The sequence below is a fragment of the Macaca mulatta genome, chromosome 11 (assembly GCF_049350105.2).
Source record: "Macaca mulatta isolate MMU2019108-1 chromosome 11, T2T-MMU8v2.0, whole genome shotgun sequence".
NCBI classification, from domain to species: Eukaryota; Metazoa; Chordata; class Mammalia; order Primates; family Cercopithecidae; genus Macaca; species Macaca mulatta.
In genome coordinates, this window is record NC_133416.1 from 30,614,434 (window position 1) to 30,637,413 (window position 22,980).

General features: G+C 34.0%; 1 protein-coding gene across 20 annotated transcripts in view; it reads left to right on the forward strand.

Annotated features, from left to right (window-relative positions):
• The window catches only part of CCDC91 (coiled-coil domain containing 91), a 370,457-nt gene that overhangs the window by 54,761 nt on the left and 292,716 nt on the right, over nt 1-22,980 (forward strand). For 15 of the 20 annotated variants that reach the window (XM_077953174.1, XM_077953168.1, XM_077953177.1 and 12 more), the window contains 2 exons: nt 11,736-11,779; nt 13,904-13,982. The exons of 1 other annotated variant lie outside the window; for it this stretch is intronic. Coding sequence is in view for 11 of the 19 variants with exons in the window: in XM_077953168.1 (XP_077809294.1) it covers nt 11,750-11,779; nt 13,904-13,982 (109 nt within the window). In the remaining 8 variants the exon portion in view is untranslated. The remainder of the gene's footprint in view (nt 1-11,735; nt 11,780-13,903; nt 13,983-22,980) is intronic. 4 more of the 20 variants (XM_028829365.2, XM_028829368.2, XM_077953167.1 and 1 more) reach the window with 1 other exon arrangement.

Sequence of the window (22,980 nt, forward strand, 5' to 3'; positions counted from 1 at the left end):
TAAAGGTATATATCTTTTATAGATGGCAAAGGTTTTAAAAAATAAGACTAAGAAACTGATAAATTGTTATTAAAGAATAGGTTAGGAATTTCTATTCATCAAAAGCTGCCTTAAAGAAAGTGGAAGCACATGCTATAAACTAGAAGATGTTTGCAATATACACAGCTGACAAATGATTAATATCAATAATTATTTAAAAAAATTTATCCAAATCAATTAAAAACACAGCACAGTAGAAAAATAAAGATGTGGATAGGTATTTCACAAAAGAGGAACCACATATCATTGATAATCATATGAAGAAATTTTAATTTCATTAATGATCAGGGAAGTCAAATTAAGTACAAAATGAGATGGTATTTAAAACCAAGTGTCAGGAAGGATGAAGATTTAAGGGACCTCTGTATTTCTGCCACCATTTTGGAAAGTAGTTTTTCATTTTCCTGTGAAACTAAACAGACGAATGTTACAACTTAATGATTTTACTCATAGGCATATACTAAAGGAAGTTCTGTGTGTAAACAAAAGTAGATGTATTGAAAAATGTTCACAGCATTTCTGGTCTCAATAACAATCCTGTAAACTACCCAGATGTCTCTTGATAGGAAAGTGGCTGAATAAACTTTGGCATATTATTAATATGGCTAGCAGCCAAAAGAATGAATAATAGCCATAATAATATTAACAACATAATATCATATGAAAAGGTTAGGTCCTCCAAGTTTATATACTGCAGGATACTCTTTAAAAATAGTTCGGATAAAAGTAATATGCTTTTTGGTAGTAAATATAGAAGAGATGAAACTTCATTCATTTGAAAGTAAGGGAATGATGAAAAAATAAGGATTGTGAGTCCAGATAAGCACAGGGAAGATTTATATATATTGCAACTTATTGTCAGGGTCTTCAGTTTCATGTTGTCAACACTGATTTTACTGTGATTACTATGTAACACTTTATTATTTGTTGTATAGAGCACATTCTTGTGCCTTGATGTGATATATTTGTAGACTTTTTTTTACAGGACATATTTTTACTTTTAATCGTTAGTACCAATGCAAATCACAATTTTGTCATCATGCTTATTTTGCTTATATGGGGGACTCCAAAGATCATATCCCATAGAGGCATGTATTTGGCATTCTTGTTTTGAAAGAGTTGGAGTTGAGATTGGCATGATAGTTTTAGGGTCTAAAACAGTTACACTGTGTAATGAAAGGATTGGAGAGCAGAACGACAAGAAGTAAGTTCTGGTAGTTTTCAAGAAATAGTGATAGAGATCCAGGCCACAAAGATGGTCACTGGAGGAGACAAGAAAGGATGAGTGGGGAAATTATATAGAATTGACTAACTTACCTGCTATGGTGTAAAGTGTCAAGTGAAGAGTAAAATGTGACAGCTGGGTTTTGCATCCCAGATGGATTAAAGAAGGATAATACTATTGACTGAAAAGAACAGATTGAGGAGAGAAAGTAGTTTGTGAAGAAGAGGTGAACTTGGCTATAGTAATAGTGTAGTTTCATATATTTAGAGTATCTTAGAGTGTAATACCTTAGAAGTCCTCTGGTCAGCCTGTTCATTTGACATATGAGGACACTGTGACGAAGGGAGGTGTAGTGATTTGGCCAGCATCATATGGTTCAAACACAAATTTCTGTATGATTACAGGATATGGATCTGATGGAGATGAGGATGATAGCAGCAACTAGGTTACAAAGGTGCATTAATTATTGTGAAGAAGTTTTACTTTGTAAAATAATGAGAAGCCATTTAATAAAGTTTTAAATAGGAGGAGTATTTAGAAGGAACACTTGGGTAGCAGAGTGGGGAATGGACTAGAAAGGAGCAAAATTGGAAGCAGAGAACTGTATAGGAGGTTGATGCTATACCAGATGAGAGATAATGGTGGCCTTGCATAGGGTGAAGGTATTGGGGATTGAGAGGAGTAGATGTATTCTAGAGGTATCTGGGATAGCGGTCCCTAACCTTGTTGGCACCAGGGACTGGTTTTGTGGAAGACAATTTTTCTATGAACTGGAATGTTAGGGGATGGTTTTGGGATGAAATTGTTCTCCCTCAGATCATCAGGCATTAGTTAGATTCTCATAAGGAGCACACAGCCTAGATCCCTCATATGCACAGTTCACCTGTAGGGTTCGCGCTCCTTTGAGAATCTAATGCTGCTGCTGATCTGACGGGAGGCAGCGCTCAGGTGGTAATGCTCGCTTGCTGGCCACTCACCTCCTGCTGTGCAGCCTGGTTCCTAACAGGCCAAGGACCTAGACTGGTTCGTGGTCTGCGGTCTGCGGTCCGCGACGTGGGGACCCCTGCTCTAGGAGATAGGATTTTGTGATTGATTTTATATATCGGGTGAGAGAGAGAAGTATGAGGCAAAGATGACTGCAAGTTTTCTTCTTGACCAAATGTGTTGTAGAGGTAGTGGCAATCACTGGTCTAAAGACCCCTGGAGGAAGGGTAAATTTGAGGTTGGTGGGGGCGATCTTGAATTCAATCTTGAGTTTTGGTTGTATTGAATTTGAGGTGCCTGTTAGATTACAAGAGAAACTATTCAGTTGTCTCTTGGCTATATAGATCTGGAGCTCAGGAAACACATCTAAATTAGAGATAGAGATACCATAGCTTATGTTTGTAAATGAATCCAAAGATGTGAATGAGATAGTCCAGGGAGTGTATCTAAAGTGAAAAGAAAGGAAGGGTTAGGTTGGAGCTCAAAATTTAAAGGATAGGTAGAAGAATCTGCAAGAGAGATTGAGATAAAGCAGTCAGAAAACTAGGAAGAAAGAAGGAAGGAGTATGATTGTCTTATATAGCATGAAGTGAGAGTGTTTTGAAAAGAAAAGACTGGTCAAATAATGGTAGTGTTCAAGTAAGACAAGGAATTGTGAGTTTCTTTTTGCATAATAAAAAGGATGTAATTGGTTGCAGGCATGAGATACAGGAATAGTGTCTGAAGTTGAGCTGTGAAAAGGATAGGACTGTGGTTGGAGGACACTGTATTTGAGGAAGGTTTTGTTTTTGTTTTTGTTCTGTTTCATTTTTAAACTATAGGACTTGGAGCATGTTTCATCATTAATGAGAAAGAGCTAAATAAGAGGAGGTTGAATAATTAAGAGGAAACAATTGAGAGAGCCAAGTCTGAGAACCCAGGTTGCTGGGAGGGTTTGGGGGTTAGCCTTAAGTAGGCAGAAGGGTTCCTTTCTATTTGTGAGCAGAATGAGTTGTAATAGCTGAGTACAGATGCTGGTAGCTATAGTTTTGGTGACAAGAAGTTGAGGGACTTCTCTTAAAATGCCTTCTGTTTTCTTTGTTTAGTAGGAGGCCTGGCTACTTGCTTTGATTGCAGAAAGGAGTAGAAAGGCTGGAAGTTTGAGGAGAGCTGGCAATCTTTGAAATAGCTTTTCTGGAGAATGAGAGAAATAACTTTAAAGAAATACTGAGTGTGTTGGGCAGCACTGTGAATCCAGCTGAAGAGGGGAAACATGAATTTTATGTGATTTTGTTCTGATAGTTGTCCGCAGAAGACAGGTAATTGGATATTGTTGGTGGTTCCTGGAGTGGGAGGGAGGTGTTATCAGTTGCCTTGCAACCACTCTGGATTCTGAATCAGCTGAGGAATAGAACCAAGAGTTGTATAGGAATCAGAGTAGCAGCTTTATTAAAACCTGGCTTGGGCCTAAAGCTGAAATGAGGTCTCCCACAGGTTTTCTTCTAAATTAAATTTACCCATCTGGTCACAGGCAGAATAGCTAAAAAACAAGTCTCCATACTTAAAGAATGAAGTTTTTCCCTGGTGAACTTCTTCATGGGAGCTAAACTACAAGAACAGTATATTGTTTGTAGGCACTAAGTTCCCAGTAAGGAGCTCAAAGAGGTTGTACTTTGCATGCATACTAAATTTTATAATTAATCTTAGCTAACAGTGACACTTAGGGATGTTTTGCTCTTACTATTATTACTACTTTTTTTTTGAGAGAAGAGGATAGAGAAAGGACTATAGTACTTCTTCAGTCACATTTCCTTCTATTGAAAACAGGCCTGTGCCCTCTTTTAAAATGTGAGGAGAGGAAGTAGTATATCTTACCTCTAGCATTCATTGAGCGATGAGATTTTGCCAGATAAGAATACAGTTCATACAGTGAGACTTTTGAGTTGATAGAGGGATAGCCCTGTAAAAATGTTCATTTTTTTGGTTAGGAATATACGACTGGCCCCTGAGAAGTGATTAGTTGTGGAAAATTTGTGTAGACCACTAAGATTATGAGAAGGCATACATTTTTTGAAGGAGAAGATAATGAGATAGAATTAGAGGGCTATCAGTCTGGGAAAAGATTGCTATTAAGGAGTTGGAAGTTGAAGACAACCAAAGAGGGTGAGGGTAGATATAAGGGTTTGGAGAGTAAATGTCTTGTTGTTTTTATTTTTGTTGTTACTTTTTGGGATGTGTATGTTTTCTGAATGAAGGTTGGTAAAGACAGACTTAATGATAACAGATGAAAATTATAAAGGAAAACTTTTCGTTAGTAATAGTTGGGATGTTTTCCTATTGGATTATTTATGAATATAATGTTTTTTAGGTAATAAATTTACACCTCAGTTTGTTTTCTTTGGACTTGTGATAATCTGCCACTGGCAAAGGTTCACTGGTAGTAGAATTTATGGTATGGCAATACTTCTTTAATTCATCTTCAAAGGCAGTTTCAAAATTATTAACCCCAATAATAATTGGATACTTGATGAGAATATAAAGTAGCAGTGTAATATCTTTTAAGATATTGGTCCTTAGGCTCAGGTCTTAATATGGGTAGAGCTATTTTAATGCTAGCAACTGGGTCCTCTAGTGCCCAAGATCCAATGTAATTTTCTTGGAAACGTAAGAGGAAAAGGAAGCCATGTGGGAAGTGTTAGCAACTAATTTGCTTTCATTCAGTCATTTATTCTGAAGGTATTAATTCAAAAATAATCTTTGAGCCCTTACTATGTGCTAGGAACTGCTCAGTTCAATTGCTGGAGAGTAAAAAAAAAAGATGAATAAAGGATCTCCGCAATACCTCCAGATTTCTTATATACTTAGGTAGACAGTTACATTTTCTTGACCCAATAAGCCTGAAATTCTGATCTTACATATTTTGACTCTTCTAATTATCTCAGTCTTAATTGCTTTCTATTCTTAACTTTGAGGTTTGAGAGTGACTGTGTGTGTATTTCCTTTGTTCTGTTTTCTTTAATTTCTGTTTGCCCAGAAAAGTCAGAAAATAAAATTGCTTCTAGGAAACATGGCATTAAACAGGATCAAATGGAAAAGTATTATTGTGACTGTGAGGATGTTAGCAAGTAGTTTTCCAGATCAGATGGAGATTTAGTTAAATGCTAAGTGAATAGTGTTAACTAATAGGATATTTGGGGATGATCAGATAATTTGGGTGGTCTCTTGAGATTTTATTTTTTGAAGTCAGTTATCAAATGTCTTTTTCTCTATTAGGCTTTTTTTTAGACGGGGAGAGGTGCAGGTTGGTTAGGTTTTGAGTAACTTTGGTGTCAAGAGATACAATATTACATTTTGTATGAATATTTGTAATATGGGAAGATGTTATAATGGAGACTATTATGAAAAATCCTAATTTATTTGTTGAGTAAATGCAAATGTAAAGCATTTATGTGTTTTATGGTTAGTTTTGTAAAGAAAAACTTTCTTGAGTTTTTCTCAGAATATTTTGATAGAACTAATAGGTAGTTGGCTCATCATGCCATGTTGTTTCTTTGTGCTCATAGTTTAAAGTTGTAATAAGGCTTGCTATGAAATACTGCTGTCTTCTGTGTCCTCCATGCTTTTCCACCTTCCTCATCTCCTACATACTGGTTTCTCCGTTTTCTTTTTTTTTGAGACGGAGTCTGGCTCTGTCGGCCAGGCTGGAGTGCAGTGGCAGGATCTCAGCTCACTGCAAGCTCCGCCTCCCGGGTTCACGCCATTCTCCTGCCTCAGCCTCCCGATTAGCTGGGACTACAGGTGCCCGCCACCTCGCCCGGCTAATTTTTTGTATTTTTTTAGTAGAGACGGGGTTTCACTGTGTTAGCTAGGATGGTCTCCATCTCCTGACCTCGTGATCCGCCCGCCTCGGCCTCCCAGAGTGCTGGGATTACAGGCGTGAACCACCACGCCTGGCCAGTTTCTCCGTTTTCATTTGGTTAGTTCTCTGGTCACTAATTCAACTCTGAATTTTCCCCTAATTGTTTAAAATTACACTCATGGTGGTAAAACATACGAGCTAGTCTATTTCATTTCTTGAATACATCTCTCAGGAGCTTTCTGATCTGCTCCAATCTAGACTGGAGGTCTCTCTTCTTGCTACATAGGTATTGTGGAACTCAATTCACTGTTATTCTGGGATAAATCCCTTTGCTTTTCACTTTAGTAGAATCTTTTCTAATCCTATGTCTTTTTCTTTCTTGTCTTATTCTCTTGGTTTACTCCATAGCTTTTAAAGGAAGTGTGCAATAAAAATTGTTTTGAGACTTTACAGATGTAAAAATGACTTTATTCTTCCCCCAATTTTATGTTGGTTTGGCCGAATATAGAATTCTATGTTGTAAATCATTTTCCTTCAGAATTTTAAAAGCATTGGTCCGTTGTTTTTTTACCTTCCAGTGATGCTGTTGTGAAGTGTGAGACCATTATGTTGTTGATCCTTTGAATGAAGCCTGTTTTCCCTCTGGAAGCTTGTAGGATCTTCACTTTGTCTCTGCTGTGCCTTGCTGTGGGCTTTTGTTCTTTTTTTCTCTTGGATACTTGATATACCCACTACTGGATATAATGCCCTTTTGTTTTAGAAAATTTTCCTGAATTATTTTGTTGATGATTTCTTTGCTTTTGTTTTCTCTTTTCTGTCTTTCCAGTACTCCTAGAATCCTAATAATTAGATATTACATATCCTAGGCTGGATCTTGTAACTTTGTTTTTACTCGGACTTTCCATTTTTTTATCTTATACTTTTTTAAAAGAAAATTTCCTTAATTTTATTTTCTACCCTGCAGTTTTCCATTTCTGCAGTTATATATTTTTTTATTTCCAAGGCCTCAGTCTTGTTGTTTACTCCTATCTTAATCATCTTCTCCCCTGAAATTAGGGCATCCTATTCTTAATTCATGGATGAACTATCTTCTGTTGTTAACTTTCTGAAGATACTATGGTTTTGTTTTTTTCTTTCTTGGATAGTCTTTGTTTATTTCATCCTGTTTTTCTTTTATGGTTTGGTCTCTATTTTTTTTTTTCTTCTTCTTCTTTTTTTTTTTTTTAATTAGATACTTTCTTCGTTTCTTTGGTCATCCTTGATAGTCTGTTCACATGTAAGAGTGAGGCACTAATAAAGTAGCAAGCACTTACATAATGCTTAGAATGTATCAGATACTGTTCTAAGTGCTTCAAATATTTTAACATATTTAATCCTTGTACTGAATTTAGGAGTTAGCTATTATTATTTTTGATAGATGAGGAGACTGAGGTACACAGTGTTTTAAGTAAAATGCCCAGTGTACACAGTAAGTGGCAGAGCTGGAATTTGAATCCATCTATCTTAACTCTACAGTCCCTTCTTTTAACCTTTATACTGTTCTGCCTGTTACTAAAATTAGAAGCTAATTGGAAATTTGGTGCTTGTGGGTGGGGTTTGTCAAAGTAGTGTTTCGTGAGTGAGCTGTTTCTTTGTGGAACATCTGATAAGGTCCTTTTCATGGGTTGATTAGATTAATCAGAGAAGAATCTGCAGCTCTTCTGATAAGGGGTTTCAGCCCAGCTGCTGTTGTTTTGGTTGCTGAGTAGTGAAAGATGACTGGAGTTACTGGTCTACATATTTAACCACCCTCTCCCCTCCCCAAGATATAACTTCACCTAGTTCACCTGTGTTGATATCTTCCTGCCTGGAGACCCTCAGCTTTACCCTGTCCAGGGAGTGAACCTCCAGTTTTCTGGTGTGGTCATAAATTGTAGGTTACCCAGTTGTGCTACAGATTCTGGGAGGGGTCTTAGCGTATACCTATGACTCCTAATTTTGAGTTTCACTTTTACCTAACTTTCAGTACTGCCCACTGCTGAGCCTTTTGAAGATTCTCTTATGTATTCATAAATGTGATTCTCATTTTTCCAGTGACTCATTTTCCTTGTATTTGCTTTGAAATTTCTTGCAGTTTTCTCATTTCACATTCTCTTTGACCTTGTTTTTATGCAGAAGCCAACAATCAAAAGAAATCTTTGTTATCTTAGAGGCATACCTTTCTATAAAGATGAATAAAATATGTGTTTTAATGTGCCATTTGACATTTTCTGTCAGATCTTTCTCAAATGTCTTATTCTACCTTTGGCATTTAATGATGCTTCCAACAAGATATATCATCTTCTGAAAATCTTTCTTCCTACTTTAGAAATTTTTTCTTCTCTCTTAAGACTCTTTTACATCTCGTGTTATTTGTATTTGCATGCTTTTCTTGCACTCTGCCCTCCTCCCTACACCAGACTATAAGTTCTTTGAGGACCTTAACTGATACTGAATTGCTGAATAAAAGTTTATAACATTGTGTATTCTGTATATGTTTTGTCCTTTTGTGTGTCTTTCTTGTAAAACATTTTTAGAATATCAGCAGTATATTAAATACTGATACTAGCAAAGTAGGGAATTAATACAATAAGGCAAAAACAGAGATTTAACTTAGATGTAAAGAAGTCTGAGAATTGTTAGAACTTGATATTGCGAAAACTTTCAGTGTAGATTCATAATCATAATGAAGTATACCCCTGTCTTTCTGCCATGACACAAAAGAATGAATTATGTAATCTGTTAATGTTTTGGCCAGGCTTATGATTCTGTAACTTAGATGTCAGATATATTTGCTGTTGCTACATTCTTATAATATTTGTAGTTTAATGGGCTATAATGTTAAATGCCAGAATATTCTAAAACACTTGATAGGAATGAACTTTAGATAAAGTAAATATTTTAAATGTATTGGAGTAGCTAAATACATAAAGCCCACATTTGTATATTTCCTTTTAAAAACTGTTGATTTTCGTATTTTATGAATTTCATTTTTACAAGTCAATGCTGTTAATTTTCTCCTATTTAAAATGCTCAGAAATAAACTGTTGCAGGAATTGAAGTCTAAATTATTTGGAGAAAGATTATTGCTTTAAAAAATATTTTTCTAGTATTATACATTAAGAAACTTGGGACATATTTGCTTTTTTAAATGTATTAATATTTCTTTGAAAATAAAAGGAAGACTATCATCTGCTTCTTTGTTTGTTTGTTTTTAAGATGGAGTTTCACTCTTGTTGCCTGGGCTGGAGTGCAATGGCGTGATCTCAGCTTACTGCAACCTCCACCTCTCAGGTTCAAGCAGTTCTCCTGCCTCAGTCCCCCAAGTAGCTGGGATTACAGTCATGTGCTACCATGCCTGGCTAATTTTTTGTATTTTTAGTAGAGACAGGGTTTCACCATGTTGACCAGGCTGGTCTTGAACTGCTGCTGGCCTCAGGTGATCAGCCTACCTCAGCCTTCCAAAGTGCTGGGATTACAGGCGTGAGCCACCGAATACGTAAAAGTTGCTGGAGTCTGGAAAATATCAGTGGTCACTAGTATGTTCTTTTGCAGAGCTAAATCAGAACTTAGGAAACTGACGGTATTAGGTTCATTACCACAGTCAAACAAGCTGAAATGATTGTTAGACGTGGATATTTTTATTTTCAAATTTTCTATCACCTTACATATAATTTATTGGGAAGTGACTTAAGAAAACACATAGAAGCATTGCTCTAAAAATTCCATTCTTTTGAAACCATGTTGTTTGAGTATAGCATATGTAGATGCTAAAGATTTTTTGTTTCTTGAGATTCATGGCATACATGTGGGAAAGAGAAAGTTGGTGTTTATAGTTTGACTTGGTTAATTCTTAATGTCCATATCACTCTTCTTTCATAATTTCTTCATAAAAAATGTAGCCACATACAGATTTCTGTTCACTTGCAACACAAAATAATGTGAGTTCCATTTCAAACTAAGCATCATCAAAAGTTTCTGAAAGTCTGGTTTATGTTTTTTAAGTGCTATATGTGGATGACCTGCTTAGTTTTAATTTTTGGAGAAATACATTTTATAAAAAATTTTCATCAAATTGCTAAGATTGTGAGTAATGGTAATGATACCATGATTATATTCTGCTTAATTTAATACCTTTCCTATTTATAATATGTTTCTGTCTAAATATATATTTTTTAGTGTCATTACCTACTGAGTTTCTGTGAAAATAATTTGCTTTGCCTATTAAAAGAGTCCTTGAAGTTAATGTTTTCACTGTTTTTTTCTTTGACAGTTTTTTGAATTTTGTTTTTGAAGGTGTTAGCACTAGTTTCGAGAAGGTAAAGCACGGATATAGATGACTACTTAAAGCAAATGACCTTAGAAAATGCCCTTAAGGTTATTGTTTAACATATAGTTTAATATATATAGCTATTTGTATTTTAGAAGTGGGAAAGGATTGTTTTCCTGTAATCAAGTCCATCTTGTATTACTGAGTCAGGGAAACTATAATTAAACATTTGGGTATGTTCACTTAAAGTTTTCTTTTTAATTTAAAACATTGTTTTTTTAAATTAACTTTTAGGTTAAGGGGTACATGTGCAGGTTTGTTACAAAGACAGACTCCTGTCATGGGAGTTTGTTGTACAGATTATTTTGTCATATGTTCAGTTTTGAATGATAGAAAAAGAAACCAATTATTATTGACTAGAGTATTACTTGCAGCTATAGATTCACAGTTATAGGTTCCAAATTGTAAATTAAGAAACAATCTATATGAGAACTTATTTTTCATTTTAATATGTACTTCCTGTTACTAATTTCACCTTTTCAGGTTTTTTAGTTCTTGTATGGTTTGTTTGATAAAGCTGCTGCTCCTTTTTTTTTTTTTTTAAAGCCCTGATACTAATGGTTTTATCATTTCATTTTTATGATACACATTTAGGCCCAAAAAGGCAAATATTATTTGAATGCTTGTCTCTCTTACATACTTTAAGAGTAAAGAAAAGAGGAATTCTGGATTTTTTTTTTTTGTATTTTTCTCATCCCTTATCTCCCATGAATACATGACTTGATTTATCTTGATCAGCCTAGTAACTTGCTCCACATTTTTCCAAAAGTGCAAAGCAGTTTAAGCTAAAAATACACATATCAAAATGATCCAAAAGTTGTGGCCACAGCTCAAAAATGCTGATCAATTTTGAAAATCTAAATCAGCGTTGGCCCTGAAACCGAGGGAAGAACCTTTGTGGTAGGGGACAGATTTCCAAAAACTCACCACAGTCCTGTTCTTAGCTGGAGTTTGTGCTGATGTTGCCAGACAACTGAGGAATAGATGCAAAAAGCAGGAAGCATTATTGAATTGAACGCTAGTGCCAATTTGGGAAAAGCAAATTAAAATGTAAAAGAATATTTTTCCACTCCTGGCATCTCAACATAAAATGGCAAAATACATGGTTGCTGAAAAAGTTACAGAAATTGCTAATTTTGCCAAAAAGTAAAAGCCAATTGCAAATTCTTTTTTGCGTTAAAAATGCATAGACAGAAAGAATTTTAATTTACAAATAAATATGTATACTTTTAAGTTGGAGAGTATTTTGACATAAATGGCTGTGTGTGTGGGGGCTTGTTTCAATATCTTATATTTTTCAGGTGCCACTTGAAGAATGGATGATGATGATTTTGGTGGTTTTGAGGTATGCACTGTTATTTACATTAGTTTGTTTTAACTTTGTGGGATTACAATGGAGTAAACTATTTTGAAAATGTATTATATTTCATTGGCATTCATGATCTTTCCTTGATCATTTTAATGTAATTCTGGAGTAAAAAGATGAAATCCAGAAAAATTAAAAAAACTCTCTAAAAATTAAAACTGATGTATTATTATAGAACATTTGGACTTGCCCATAGGAATGGTTTAAATTGAGGTAATTAAGTGCGACCAGTTTAAGCACTAAAGGAAAGATTTAAAAAATTGTCATCAGATGATTTTACTGGGATACATGTCTATTAGGAAATACTTGTGAGATGATGGATGAGTACTAAAGATCTTGTCACGTATTTGCATGGTTATACCTGTAATGAGTTGATTTAGTATATTAAGTACATAGCCTTTTGGTGGTTATAAAGTTAATTAGTATGTTTGTATTGTTAGATTATTGTAGTAGGTTAGGAATGGATACTTTGTAAGTGGAAATAGTTAGCTGAAGAAACACTGTCTTTTCCTTAATCCTTTTCAGTGTGTGTTCATTTTATTGAAATATTTTATAACCCACTTATTTTTATGGAGCCAGTATAGTCTTGCAGGAAAATCTCTGGATTAGGAGTCAGGAGGCCTGAGCTCAAGTCCTGGAACTACCATCAAGTGAATGCTGTGTTTTTTTTAAAGAATTTTACCTACTTTGGATTTGGTAAAAAGGGAATTATAAAAACTAGGGAGTGTAATTAATGACCTTAATAGGATAAATAAGATGTTAAGTATATATTCAGTGTTGTGAATTTCATCAAAGAATGGTGTGAGGTTTTTGTTAGGATCTTCTTCTCTTTTGCTGATCTTTAAAATCAGTCAATATGGAGTATAGACATGCCTGTTTTCTCTGTTTCATCTAAAACTGGTTTTTGTTAAAGCACGCTTTGTATGCTTTCTGGATTTTGCTTAATGTTTTGGGTTTTGTTGAGTGATTGAATCTTATTTATGTTACTGAAATGTAACATTTATTTTTGTTAAAATGCTTTCCATTTTGAGGAAAATGTATGTTTCAGTTACCATCTGGCTTAGTTTATTGTTTGGAAGTTGTTATTTGAAGGTTACAGTCTGGCATAGTCTTCTTTATTTAAACCACACTTCATGTATTATTTAGGAAAAAAACACAGTGGATAGTGTTCTGTAGAGTAACAGTATTACACTTTGTTACATTCATCAAATTGATTCCTTTCAATACTGCATAGGTACAAGTTAACCAATATTACAATTTAATTGTAGTTATTAGGTTTTTTTTTTTTTCTTTCCACATCCTGCTGTATAAATAGGGAAGGTCTCTACCCTTGGTTATATAAAATATGTTCATTTTTCATAGTTGTAGAGAATAGCTACTGTATTCTGTGTCACTTAGCTCCTGTATCAGATTACCCCTTTTAACTTCTCATTAAGGCGTTGGCAACTCAATGGAGAGTACAAACTGAAATTCTGGCTCTAATTTTTAGTAGAAAATTTGCTGTGACCTGGGCATCTGACAGAAAACTCTGTGCTCTTACCTACAAACTCAATATTCAGTAATTGTTACAAAATAGGACGGCTTGTTAATTGAAAACTTGAGGTTTAGGAATTCTCTAAATATTGAATGCTGTTAATTCTAGGTAGTATATTATTCAAGACAGACGAATCTTATTTCTTTGAATTAATCTCTAATTGGGTCTTGTGCTAATTAATTAAAAGGATTTGGTGTCTATATATTTTTAAAGACAAATATTTTTTCTACATAGATGGTTAAATGTGGTAAGTTAAAATACTTAAATATAAAGTTTACAAGTGAAAATGTGATTAAGGATATATAAAATAAAAATTTTATTGACTAACAGTAGAGTTATTTGAATAAGGAAGGAAAATTTTTACTTGAAGATAATAAAGCATGGGTACTGGGGGTGGCGAGTCATGATAGGAGTGGTAGCAGTAAAGACCAAAAAGCAATAATTTAGAGGGAATATGAAAGTGTCTGGTGTATTATAGAAGATATGCCTGTAGAACTGGAATGCTTGATCACTTAAATAGCATTTCTGCTTTTCACATCTTCTAAAATAATCTTGCCTTTGTTTTATAGGCTGCGGAGACTTTTGATGGTGGAAATGGTGAAACTCAAACAACATCTCCTGCTATTCCTTGGGCCGCCTTTCCTACAGGTATTGGTATCCAGGAATTAGGTTGTTTTTTTTTTCCCGTGTAACATTTTTGGCTATTCTTTGAAACCCTATTTCTCACTTTTTTTACTTGTCCTTCTCTGATCTGAAAAATGGAGTGATCCAGATTTACTCTTTAGGTTTTTAAAATAACAAATTGTGAATTATGTAACACATTTTGTTGAGGCCTGATTCTAAAGATGACATCAGGAACATTAAATGAAGTTAAAATACAATTTACATTTTTCAATTTATCTTGGTTTTTGGAAGGTGAGGTGCCCAATAACATTTTTAGGTTGTCCAGTTCATTAAAGACTCCTTTTTATAGCCCAAAAATAATTTATCATCTCCAACATACTTAAATTTCGAAGTGTGTTTGCAATAAAATCACTTAAATGTATTGAAAATTAAAATTGCCTTCTGAAAATTAAATACAAAAATCCATTATTGACAGATGTTTCTTGGAAGACCTCATGTTTAATATTAATTTATGTCAAAAGAGTATTTTGAGCTTTCAGAGTTTTCTATTAAATCTGTTAAAGTTATAAGATGAAAGTATTTTTCTTCAGCAGCTCTGCCTAGACCTCAAATGTTACAGTTGTTTATTGTAAAATATTAATCAAGTGCTTATTATGCATTAGGCACTATGGGGATATGGAGATGTATGGAATTTAGTCTAGTCCTTTACTTCAAGGGTAGATAATGTAGGCAATGGATATTTGCAATATGAAATAGATTTGTCATTTGGGAGGAATGATGATTTTATCATCCATTTATTTAGCAAATTCTTATTTTCATACCTGGTCTGAGTCAAGTACTAACCTGGCAGCTGGAAATATATATATATATATACACATATATATATATATACACACATATATATATATATACACACACACACACACACACACACTTATATAGTTGATCTGGTCTCTGAAGGGTGCATATAATTTCCATAGGCAGATATGGGAGAATGAGGAAAGATTTTGAAGGGAGAAAGATAAATGGAACAAAAGTGCAAATGAGAGAAAGGTGATGGCATTGTTAGGATGCTCATTCTTCTTTGAGGGCTGTGTGTTATTTCCTTTGCTGGGAATTGTCTTTATTGCTTCTCATTGTGTTCATTTCTACTCCCTTACGATACTAACTCCTGTGTTTTAAAAGTATTATTTCTTGCTTTAATTATTTTTTCTGGATCACCTTCCCAGCAAACCTTCCGATGTCTACATGCACCTATTATCTAACTTTCATGTTGGACAGCAAGTTTTGTGGGTTAGCCACTATGTCTGTTTGTCCTGTTGTTATGTCTTAAATATGGGGCATAGTATCTGGCTTATAGTTGGTTCTCAATAAATATTTGTAGGATGAATAAAGAATAAAGGGAATAAGTGAATTAGCAACTGAATGAATGAACAGATTAGGATGGCATTGGAAATAGATAGGGAGAACTGGGATAGTAGATTATATTTATATAGTGGTTCAGGATTTTTAGTGTGCTGTCCTGCATTTGTTTATTGTAAAGCAGGCAGAGCAACTGTACTCTTTGCATTGTGTGGATGACAGAATGGTTTTAAAAAGTTTTATCATTTGATACACGTAACTGTGTTTAGGGATGGCGTGTATTCTTTCAGATTCTATTTCAGTTCTTTTTCAGTAACTCAGGTTTTTTGGAAAGAGTTATCCACAGGACTGTGTGGATGTGACAGTGAAGGAGGAGTTAAAATTGATTTTTGAGGTTTCACGTCTTGATTCTGAAAGAATGGTGTTACCATGAACAGAAATAGAGAATTTGAGACTTGGTTTGGGACAGATGGGGCCTTAATGAATTAATGTTAGACATGTATAATATATTTAAGGGACCTGAAACTCAGAAGAAAGGTTCGGGCTGGAATTCTTGGTTTAGGAGTTTTCCCGTTGATAATGACACTTAAAGCTGTAGGAGATTGCTGGGAGGAGCAGTACATAGATAGAATAAGGTTCAGTAATTAATTTGGATGTTCAAAGGTGGGGAATAGGAGGAGGTAAAAGAGGTCTGAGAAGTAAGGGGATTTTGGGCTAGTGCTGCAACACAGAAACTAGAAGTAGAAAATTTCAAAGAAGCTATGGGTACCTCTCCAAAGGCATTAGAGAGGTCAATGAGATTGGAGGCTGAGAAAAAAACCCATAGATGGTCGTAAGTGGCTTTTGAGGAATGATTTCAGTAGATTGGAAGTTTAAGGCAAATTGTATTTCTTTACTTTTTATGAAAGCATAAACAGTCTCTTTTATTATAATAATAAGGTGGCAAAGTTCTAAAGAATTGTATATTATGAGCAAATTAACTCCTGTTCTCTAGGAGTGAACATTATATGTCACATCTGCACATGTCTGTATATTAGTAGGTAAAATACTCAAACCTTCGCGAAACTAGAATTAAAGGACAAGTCATCTTGCATACACACACACGCACACAGTCACACTCACACACTCTTTTTTCCCTTACTCCCTTTGAAAAATTAGATCTGAAGAATTAACTCTTTCTGGATTTTCTCAGTGACTTGCAAAATGGAGAATAAGAAACATGGCTGAGGGCTGAAGTTAAAGACATGGTACATGTTTGCTCAACCAAAGCTGTCTTTTTCCTTCGTTAGTTTGTCTTTCTCTGCCTGGAGAAGTCTGTCTCTGATTCAGGTAGTTGGAAGTTGTTTAGGTGAGTGTGATGTGAACACTTAGCATCATGCTAAGAATACTTAGCATAACAATGTAATCATTTCCACAGTAAAGACCTGAGAAGATAGGAACCCTTAAGAGATGTAAGGCAGATTCTTTTCAGTTTAAGAAAAGAGTAGTTTTCTCCTTTTTTTCCCACCTACCTTTATCTTAGCTGTCTATAATCCATATGGAAAATATTTTAAAAAGAGATGGTGATTAGCCAAGCTTTACCACAGCTTAAAATCCAAGAAGAGAACCAAGAAACATTTGGTTTACATTTTTAAAGTTTTTTGGGGAAAATAAAAGTCTTCATTCTTGGGGTAAGGATAAAGGATTTTGTTAAATAAAGAGTGAGGTGGGTTTGGTGAGCCTAGTGATTCTACTGCTTCAGGACAGGCGAGTAGGTGGAGGAAGATTTTGTGATAGCAACTGGGATAATTAATGTATTTCTTAAAGTGTCTGTATAGCCTGCAGTTCTGTCAATAGGTTGAGGTACCTCAAGACATGCATCTTACTGTATATTAGCATTATTTACATAGTGAACTCTTAAAATGCTAGCTTATAGGCAATGTTGATGATGAAATTAATGAATTGTAAGTAAGAATAAATGAAATGTGCATGCTGATGCTTTGTACAAAGTATTATCTCTAGGCCTGTATCTCCTTAAGTTATAGTATCTAACCTGTAAAATGTGTCTTTACACCCTTGTTATCATAGAAATTGGGGAATGTAAATAAGAGATGAATGAATATGAAATTATCAAGCTCTTTTCCTATTTCGTTTGCTCTCCATAAACATGTAGAAATTATTACTTTATTTTAGTGAAAGCTATCCAAGGAGAATTGCCTTTCTTTAAGCATTTTCCTCTCTATTTCATAGCCTAACCCTCCACATTGCCTTCCATGCTATTCCGCTTGAAGCCTGTAAGCCAAACTGTGATCCACATAGTGTTCCCATGGTCTGTTCCTATATTTTTGTCATTGCTCCTGATTGTATTACTTACCTCATCTTCCATCCACTTACTTCAGTCTTACTTTTCTTTCAAGAAAACGTATGGAGCTATCACTGACTTTGTTCTGCATCTCATTAACTGCTGCTGCTTCTGAGTTTACCGTTCTTTTATTTCTGTACCAGTTGTTTGGTCCTTAGCATATGCTAATTTGTATTTTTAAAATTTGTGGTAAAACAAATATAACATAAAATTTGCCATCTTAACTATTTTTAAGTATACAGTTCAGTATTGTACATGTAAAACTGAAACTCTATCTATCAAACAACTCCCCATTGCCCTCTCCCCTCAGCCCCTGGCGACTGCGATCCTATTTTCTATGAATTTGACTATTCTAGATACTTCATAAAGTAGAATCATACAGTATTTGTCATTTTGTAACAGGCTTATTTTACTTAGAATAATGTTCTCAAGGTTCACCCATGTGGTAGCATGTATCAGAATTTACTTCATTTTTAAGCCTGAATAATATTCCATTTTGTTTCTCTGTTCATTTATTGATGGACACTGGGTTGCTTCTGCCTTTGACTATTGTAAATAATGCTGCTATAAACATGGGTGTCTAATTTGTATTTTTAAAATATTTGATCAGTATGACTCCCATCTCTTTATGTCTATGTTAGTCTGAGATTTGGAGGGCAGTGACTGTGTTTTAAACCTGTTGAATCCTATATGTCTAGCATAGCACTTGCCTTTTTAATAAACAATGTTTAGTAATTATTTCTTGCTGAGTAGAGCAGATTTACTTTGTTAACTCTTCTTATTTTTAATTCTTTGGGGATAATTAGTCTTTCTATCATAAGTTGAAAGAAGGCAAAACCAAACTTGCCTTCAAAAATATGTTAATCTCAGAAATCTTGGCTAATTACTCAAAGAAGCTTTTTTTTTTTTTTGGTGCTCAATTAACTTTCCTCGTCATTCTCAATGCAAACATATGACCTGGAAATCTTGATTAATAAGAGCAGTCACAGATTTTCTGAAAGAAAGAAGAGCTGTTTTGGTGACCTTTTCTCATCTCTTACTTGGTCCTGCTGTATGCCAGTAGGTAACAATAGAGACTAGACTAAATATTAGTTTAATATATTACAGATCTAGAAGGAATAAGAGTAGTATATAGTTCTTTTGCATTCTTTTTTTCTAACTTATTTTTCTAAACATTTTTTTCCAAAGAAAAATAATTTCCAACTTTGCAGAGCATCTAACATAAGAAAGTTTTTGAGTTGGCTACTCATAGCACTGTATTTTATTAAAAAATTAATAATTTTTTTTGGCTAAGAAATCTCTTTTAAAAGAAATTATTCTCAAGTAACTGTCTTTTATAAATGTTCATAAGGGTAGTAATGCTCTACTTTTTAGTAAACTAATAAGAGCGGAGACTTTTCAAAATGAATGGCTATCTTATATACAAATATATATGTATGTATATATGTATATATGTGTATAATATAGGCACATGTATATATATGTAGATGTTTATGTGTATGTGTATATATTCTGATTTCGATTTCTTCCTTTTCCCTCTCCAATGTAAATTCTCAACCTGTACTGATTTGAAAGGACTATATCATGACCTTGCAATTTCTAAGAACTGTTAGTCTTAGTTTGGTATTACTACAGGTTTTTATTTTATTTTCTCATTGTAGCAGACTCTAAGTTTCAGAATCCATGGAGTTTATTTAAATTAATTCTTTGGTTTGTTTGTTCATTTGTTCATTCATTCACTCACTTAGCATACGTTTGAAAATGTACTGTGTTTCAGACACCAAATGCCATGTGCTGTGCACCTTATTTCATTTTCAGTGATGTCATATAAAAGCTGTCATCTAGAAGGACAGGATGTTTCATGAAATGTGTTGTTAATATTGGCAAACACTTTCATCAGTAACTTTAAGTTCAAATCTTTGATAGCAGCTACATGAAAAGAATATTATGTCAGAAAGTGTTGTCATGTTGCCATTGTGTACAATGTGGGTGGTGCTGTTTTAGAGGCAAAGAACTGTTCACTTTTTATGTTTAACTGTATAAATATAAATTGTCTAGAAGGCGAGATGGGAGGCAAAACCTTGAATAGTGTCCTTTCTAATATGTTTCTAAGTTCCTTGTAGCACTACACAGACCACATTAGAATGCATTGACCATCAAAGGGAAAAAACAAGCTATCCGGATAGATACTTTAATCCAAATTAGCTCCTTCCAAACAGCTTGTATAGAGGGCAAACTAAACTGTCTGTCACAAGCTGACCCTTTAGAAGGAATAATGGGAATTGGACCAGCAGATGTTGAACCAAATAACTTAGATGTGGTTCACTTTGCATCTGGAGCTATTTGCATACAAAGCCAACAGGAAAGTTCAAACATTTTTCTCAAGACATTGGCAGAGAGAAACCTGCAAGACAGATGCCTTTTTGATTTCATGGTTCAATTTTTCCATTCTCCATTCTGTCCAGGAAAACCTAGGACAACAAATCGGTCATTTTATTAATATCCCGTTACTCTTCTTACTAACCCTGTTTTTCCAGTAGAATCTGTGTTACACATCTATGAGAGCTCAGAACCTGAGTCCACAAATTTTTGTTTGAGGAAAAATTGTTTCAGTATTTTTCTTCAGATTAATCTGTAGTTTGTACATAGTAATAATCAATGTTAATCAAATTCATTTGTCTGATTTATATTTGAGGTAAAATTTGAAGGTGACTTATTACATAGTCACATACGTGCATTATAGTAGGCAATATAGGTAATGCTTAAAAACTTTCCATCTGTTTTTGTATCTACATTAGACATTTTTGTCAGGACATAAACCAGATTTCTATTGAAGTCTAATAATTTCATAGTGTCTTTACAAAGATTATTTGAATAGAAAATTGTCACATACCTTCTTTTTGCTACATTTTGTATATTCTGTTTAACTCCGAGGTTATTAACTCACGTTCTTTTACTCTGGAGCCAGTTTTTAAAAATGATGCCTAAGATGATAGCTTCTATAAAGCTGTGAATTAGTACTGTACATATAGATACTAGTCTTGATGTGAATTTTCAGTAATTTATTGTAGTTCCTGTTTTTATTAATGCATATTATAGGAAGTATACAGTGTTATTTGCTATACTTCTGAAAATGAGGTTTATTATAGTGTGGGTTAGAGTCAAATATCCCTGTTGTGGAGTGAGGAGTTCTGTCTTTGCCCTCAGCTAACTATGTAACTTCTGTGAATCTCAATTAGCAAATCTATAAATTAAAGGACTAGATGATATCTAAATAATTCTATGAGATTTTGAATTCTCAGTTTATTATTTTATTTTATGGCCGTTGTTATCTGTAATATGAATAGCTTTTACTAGGTGAATTATGGTGCTTGGTTTAACTGTGTGGTATAACTGACAATACTAATCTAATAAATGACAGTGGTTCTAAAAAGAGAACACAAATACTAATGTGAAGAACTATAATTCTTAAGAGAAACCTTGTCTTTTTCGGTATCTTTTAACAATCAATTACTGTTCACATTGCTTTTTCTTACAGTATTTTATAGTACCTTTGTCTTTTCTATCTGAATCTGAATTTGCTTTTTAAAGACTGTGGTGTGCATTTTAGGATATTTTAGGATATATTTAGAGAAAAGTAAAATAGTTTAAAAATGGTGCTATAGGGAGTTTCTGATACTGCTAAAAAATGAAGGTTGGGGAATGAATATTTTTTCTATAATATGAAGATAGTGCTCTGACTCTTTATCATTATAATCCTAAGTTTGCCCCCCCCCCCCAAAAAAAACACTGGAAATAAAACAAAACTTAGATTCTATTTGGCTCAGTAACAGTAGGAATCATTGCCTACCATTCTTACACTAATGTATGCAATTCTAATCAGCCGTCCATCTTGAATTACATTTTTTGGCCTCAGAAAAGATACTTTTTATTGTTTTTGAGAGACAGACACATACATACATATATATAGTATAAGGGTATGAAAGAAAAGGGAAATAATGCAAAAGATATACAGTGAAAATTTTTCTTTTATCTTAGTTCTCTAGTCTCACTTCTGATGCAACTAGTTTTATAAATTCTTTTTTAACCATCCGAATATCTTCTAGGCATGTACAATTGTGTGGTGTCTATTTTTTTTAATAGAGATGACAGTGTATTATATATACATAGTAATACTCCCTGCTTTTTTTCCCACAATAATTTGGAGAACTTTCTGTAGAAGTACTTATAGATTTTCCAAATTCATTTTAGTGGTTGCATAGTACTCTTTTTCATGGATTACTGTTACTAATGTAACTAGCTATTTTTACTTTAATTCTTGCTTTTACAAACAGACCTGTAGTGAATATTCTTGTATTTTCAGCAAAACTATTTTAATTAGCATGATAATGTATATTGGTTCTGTGACTTGAAAGATTATTTAAAATTAATAGTTTACTTACTAATTTTACTAATATAAACATAGAACAAAACGTGCTGTTTAACTCTGAACAGTGTCAGATTTTATATTTGAGGTCATATATACCTAAGGTCATACATAAGAAAATGTTGGCCACGTTGAAGGTGATAATTTTATGAGTACATTGAAAAAGAAAGTCTTCTTTAGCTAACCATGGGCAAATTCATAGTAGCATGATTGTTGAAATGGTTGTGTTTTTTAAATGTGTAAAATAACGTTTATTGCAACATTGTTTATAATAGCCTCAAACTAGAAACAACTCAAATATTCGTCAAAAGTAGAAAGTTTAATATTTTGGGTTATATATAATAATAATATATTTATACTATATTATATATTTATATATAATATATAATTTATTCTTATATAAAGATAATAATTATTATTTTTTGAGACAGAGTCTCACTCTGTTGCCCAGGCTGCAGTGCACTGGCACAATCTTGGCTCACTGCACCTCTACCTCCCAGGTTCAAGAGATTTTCCTGCCTCAGCCTCCTGAGTAGCTGGGACTACAGGTATGTGCCACCATGCCTGGCTAATGTTTTGTAGTTTTAGTAGAGACAGGGTTTCACTGTGTCAACCAGGATGGTCTCCATCTCCTGACCTCATGATCTGCCCACCTCGGCCTCCCAAAGTGCTAGGATTACAGGTGTGAGTCACCCTGCCCGGCTGGATTATATTTATATAATAGAACACCATACACTTGGAAAATTAACAAACTATAGCTACATATGACAACATGGAAGAATCTCATGATCATCTATACTGTCCTCAGAGTACCTTTAAGAGATCAGTAGGAAGCCTTAAACTGACAGACTGTTCTATAATGTTAGATTCTATAATACCACATTTTCATAGAA